General features: G+C 27.5%; 1 protein-coding gene across 1 annotated transcript; it reads left to right on the top strand.

Annotated features, from left to right (window-relative positions):
- Positions 1-3,049: 3,049 nt before the first annotated feature.
- Positions 3,050-4,208, top strand: LOC145578065 (hyoscyamine 6-dioxygenase-like). The gene is made up of 3 exons (XM_081635467.1): positions 3,050-3,131; positions 3,554-3,651; positions 3,951-4,208. The coding sequence occupies exons 1-3, from the start codon at positions 3,050-3,052 to the stop codon at positions 4,206-4,208; spliced, it is 438 nt and encodes a 145-aa protein (XP_081491593.1).
- Positions 4,209-5,329: the final 1,121 nt, after the last annotated feature.

Below are 5,329 nucleotides of genomic sequence, written 5' to 3'. Positions count from 1 at the left end.
AATGTTAGGTCGTAGCTACTTTAATTGTTTTTGTCACACAAAATAAGTTAAAGTAGAAATACATACAAACATATCGTGGAAGTGCGTGTGTATAGAAGGTAAGGGAATCTCTCTACTTACAAACGTAGTTGGTAAAGATTGTGTATGACCTCAAAGTCACAAGGCATATGAACTCCCTACCAACTACAATGTGACCTTGGTCATCCCTTTTTTTCCAACTTTTATGTCAAATACTTAGGTACTGCTAATTATTCAAGTATAAAGGGCTCATATTAATATATTACTGTACTAGTAATTAGTTGACTATATACATTACCTCTGTTCCTAAATTAATTTAGTAGACTAGAAAATTAGAAATATTTACGAGTAACTCATACACAATTTTGGCCAATTTTAATTTGATATATGAATTTTAACATTCTAATATTCACCTTAGCATCCCTATTCCCTAACAACAGTTAGATTCAAATATATATTGTCGGTGTAGTACAACTTTTTATAAATAAATAAATTGACTTAATTTCTTTTTTTCTTTATCTTTTTTTTTTACTAATATTGTCATTTATATTAAAGAAACACTGGATTAACTCGCGTGCGATGCACGTATATAATATTAGAATTTTAGGGAAAAAGAAAAAGAAAAAAAAGTTTAGGCGAGAAAAAAATGAATGAGAAGATGACACTTGTACAACTTGAAAAAAATAATGATGTCTGCGGTTGTTACTTTAATAATATTTATTTATAGATTATATTATACGGAGTACTGCTTTTTGAATCAGTTTTTTCCTTCATAAATTTCAATTCCCTCCTACAAGAATTAATCAAGCTTGTATTAGAATATTTTTTTTTTTAAAAAAAAAAACCTATAACTTAATAGGGGTCGTATAAAAAAAAATATTTAGGAGTATGAATCATTTATATAAAACATGATTTTCAATCAAATCATTAATGTCTTAAACGCTCAGCGTTCCATAATAGGGATTATAAGGTCTATTTTATTTTGTGTGGTTTTCTAGACCTACGTTTTAAAATTAAGACATATTTTTTATATAATTTTTTATGAAAATTTTACCGTTTGAAATATGACTATCATAACATTTTAAAGATTATATAGTTTATAATTGACATATTTTTTTTCAAGTAATTAATTATATTACTTTATTAATGGTATTTAATATTATTATCAACATTTTTTTTATTTATCAAATTTTTATTTTTATTTATGTAATTTTAATTCTTATTTTATAGTTTTTCAAAAAAAAAATTATTTTATGTTGGATTAAAATTTTTAAAATTTATATTTATATTGTAGATATTATAAGACTAATTGTGGCCATTTTATAACGTGGAAAAATAAACCGATCATATTATATAAATATGGTAGTCATTTTTCAAATAACCGCGGTAAAATTTTGATATTATTTTGCACGCATTTTTGCTAATATATTCCTCAATCGTATGATATCATTTAATTATATGCATATCTTGCCTGTAGAATGTTTTCTGTTTATTAATCAAATATTCCAACTCCATTCTAATGTACATAGTAACCTGGCCTCTTCATATGGGTATTATCTTCCCCTTCTTTAATTTGAAGTAATATCAATATTTATATATCATGAGAGTGAAGGATACTCAAGTGGTTAAAGCATCCCTTTCGGTTTTAGGAGATCATTGAATGATTCTCACCCCCGCCCTTGTGGCTCTCTAATCACCAAAAAAACAAAAAAAAAAAAAAATCTTGAATATTTTACATACTGATAAATATATATATATATATATATATATATATATATATGTATATATATTTGTGGTTGAAGTAATGAATTAGCAAGCGTGAAGGAAAATTCTCTTTAGTAACACAACTATGGGCATGTTCATATTTACTTAATTTCAGTTCAGTTTAGTTCAGCTCCTAATTTCCCTCTCTCATAAAATATTTATTTCAGTTTAGTTCAGTTTAGTTCAATTCAGTTCAGCTCTAATCAGTTCAGTTCAGCTCAGTTCAGCTCCAATTAGTTCAATTCAGCTCATTTCAGTAAATGTGAACAGGCCCTATATGTTTCATATCATAACTATAAAATTACTAGTCAAAGTATAGTTAATGACAAAACATGTAAAAAATGACGAATTAAAAAGTACATGTACATATTAAAAATTACTCCCTCCGGCCAATCCCATATTATATACTCCATAATAAACATATATATATATATATATATATATATATATATATATATATATATATATATATATATATATATATATATATATATATATATTCATATGAGATATTGTTAAAATTTATAGTTTTATATTTTTAATTTTTATCATTTAAAAAATATAATAATTTTTAATATTCTTTTTTTTTTTGTGGTAAATGCTTAATAATTAAAAACATTAATGGTGAAATACGTGGAAAATAATATCAAGATATATTCTTAATATTATCTTGCTAATATATTTTCAATCAAATAATATCTTTAACTTATGCATACGTTGCATGTAGAATATTTTTTTATTATTGTGTAAATCAAATCCCATTCTTATGTACATATATAATCCTCTTAATATGGGTATTATCTTCCCCTTCTTTATATACATATTATATATCCTCTTGAATGAAATCCCACTCTTTTGTGTATCTTATAAATTGAGAAGTGTTGAAAAACCTTAAGAAGTCATATGTATATCAACCTAACTGTATTTATATAGGAAATAATCCATATCCTTAAGGATTCATATAACAATAAATCCATATCCTTAAGGATTCATATAACAATAAATTCGATCCTTAAGGATTCATATAACAATATATCAAATACAAGTGTGAACGATATCAGAATAGATATTGATTTTGTAAGTATGTAATAGGGAAAAAAAAATCATCTTTGATAATGGATAGACATTTGTGCAAAAAAAAAAAAGGATAAGAGATAGACCTGCATACTCATTAACATCTTACATGCATGTTATATATAAATGTGTGTTATCTAAGAGTTGCACCACTTCACAAACAATTTTTATAAATTCCACCCACATATTACTAATGGCAAACCTCCTCTCAGATTGCATTACTGCGAATGGAAAAACTGTGGAAAACTATGTGTTTCCTCCTGAAAGAAGACCACGTAAGTTTGTTGCTTTAGTACAAAATGTTTAACAAATAATGATTATGATTTGTTCTTCTGTACACTATGAAAATATAATCTGCAACTTGTTTAGTCACCCTATGTACGTAAAAGTCAATCTATCAAGTCAATCTATCAATCTATCAAGTTGGGTTGGGTTAGGTTTGGGTTTACTTGTTTACTTAAATAGGTCGGCACTCCCAACCCAAACCCGACCTGTTTACTTAAACAGGTCAGAAAATAGAACCCGACCTGAACCTAATTCGTTTATTTTCAGTTCGGGTTCGGGTCGACGACCTATTTACATAAACGGGTTAAAAGTTTCATTCAAAACCCGTTTATTTTGGGTCGGGTTGTCGGGTCGTGTCAGCTTTTGCCCGACCTAGTTTTATGTAACTCATATATTTTTTTTTGTCTTGTAGCTATTTCTGGGAAAGCTGATGTTCCCATCATTGATCTTCAAGAAGAGAATGCATCGAAGCATATTATGAAGGCTATCCAAGAGTTTGGTTTATTTCAGGTTCATACTTTGATGTCAATTATCAATACTTAAGTTATTTTTCAACTGTGGGTTAATTATAAAAGGCAAAAAAGAATTTTTTTTTTTTTTTTTTTTTTTTTTGACCCAAAAAAAAAAAAGAATTAATTTTGATTGTTTTCCGTAAAAGAATGTTTTCCGTGAAGTTTCCTCAATGAAGGCAAAATACTAGGAAACAATAATCCTATCCTATAGATAAGGAAACAAGATACGGAGTATATACTTGACTAAACTAATTATATACATAATTATCTTAACAGCCCTTATTTTTTTGGGATTAGGTGATAAATCATGGGGTTTCAAAAGACTTAATTGATGAAGCATTGAAAGTGTTCAAAGAAGTATTTGAGTTGCCACCAGAAGAAAAATCAAAAATAAACATGGAGGAGGACTTAAATCAGTTTTGCAGAATATACTCAAGCAGTTACAACTTTAACACCGAAAAGTTTCACTATTGGAGGGATGTTTTGAAGCACCATTGTAGTCCTTTGGAGGAATGCATTAAGTTTTGGCCTCAAAATCCTGAAAATTACAAGTAATTAACAATTTTATTTTATTTTTTTAACAGTGGCATTCTTTCCTTTCTAAAGTTTTAAATTTCAAAAACAATATTTAATCATCAATATCTTAAGTTACGAATTACAAGTAAATAAATATCATTTTCACATTATAATTTTATTATAATACGGAGTATATTTTTATGCTAGCAAGTTGATGAATTTTCACTTCACCTTAAATAAATAATGATTAGTAAAAATAATTTTAGTTCAATAAAATTAATTTCATTTCAGTAAAAATAAGTTCAGTTCAGTAAAAATCAGTAAACTTAAAAAGGAAATTTAATAGCAATTCAGCAAAAATAATTTCACTTCAACAAAAATAATTCCAGCTCAGTAAAATTAATTTTAGTTCACCAAAAATAATTTCACTTCGATAAAAATAGTTTCAGTTCAGTAAAAATAATTTCAGTTCAGTAAAAATAAGATAAAGTGAACGAGACCTTATTTATATTAATATATTAAAGGGTATGAGTCATGTAGATCCTTTTAAAATACGTCACGCCACTTCACAAACAGTTTATGATGTCACATCATCATTGAATTAATAACCAAATTAATTCATATAAAAATATAAACTTGAAGGGACTCGAACACCCAACCACTTCTAATAAAGTTAGCTATAGCCAATTATCAAGCACATTATAAATATGAAAAAGAAATATATATAAGTGTAAACCAAATTATTAAAAAAAAAATACATTCAATAATATCGATTTCAGATTTCAAAATCCTTATAAACATCCTTTGCACGATTACAAAAGTAGCAACCCGGGGCAATGCCCGGGCTACTCATTAGTTCATTAATTTATATGAGTGCTTAAATGTTTTCAGGGAGATTGTAGGAGCATATGTTACAGAATTGAAGGGTCTAGGTGCAAGGATTTTAGAGTGCATATCAGAGGGAATTGGGCTAGAAAAAGGGTACTTTGCAAGTGATCTAAGTGCTGATAATATCTTGACTGTTAATCATTACCCACCATGCTCTAATCCAAGTTTAACTCTTGGATTAACTAAGCATTCGGATCCCAACCTTATAACCATTCTTCAAGCTGTGCCTCTTCACGTTCCCGGCCTTGAACTTTTCAAGGATGGCCAATGGT

This window comes from Chenopodium album, chromosome 2 (assembly GCF_948465745.1).
Source record: "Chenopodium album chromosome 2, dcCheAlbu1.1, whole genome shotgun sequence".
Classification (NCBI taxonomy): Eukaryota; Viridiplantae; Streptophyta; class Magnoliopsida; order Caryophyllales; family Amaranthaceae; genus Chenopodium; species Chenopodium album.
The sequence above is the reverse complement of the archived record's forward strand: the minus strand, read 5'-3'. Positions and strand labels throughout refer to the sequence as shown.

Bases quoted from the DNA above. Each gene is read 5' to 3' on its own strand.
- LOC145578065 (XM_081635467.1), top strand. From the start codon at position 3,050: ATGGCAAACCTCCTCTCAGATTGCATTACTGCGAATGGAAAAACTGTG. The intron at 3,132-3,553 runs GTAAGTTTGTTG...TTTGTCTTGTAG, and splicing joins TCCTCCTGAAAGAAGACCAC to CTATTTCTGGGAAAGCTGAT. The intron at 3,652-3,950 runs GTTCATACTTTG...TTTTGGGATTAG, and splicing joins AAGAGTTTGGTTTATTTCAG to GTGATAAATCATGGGGTTTC.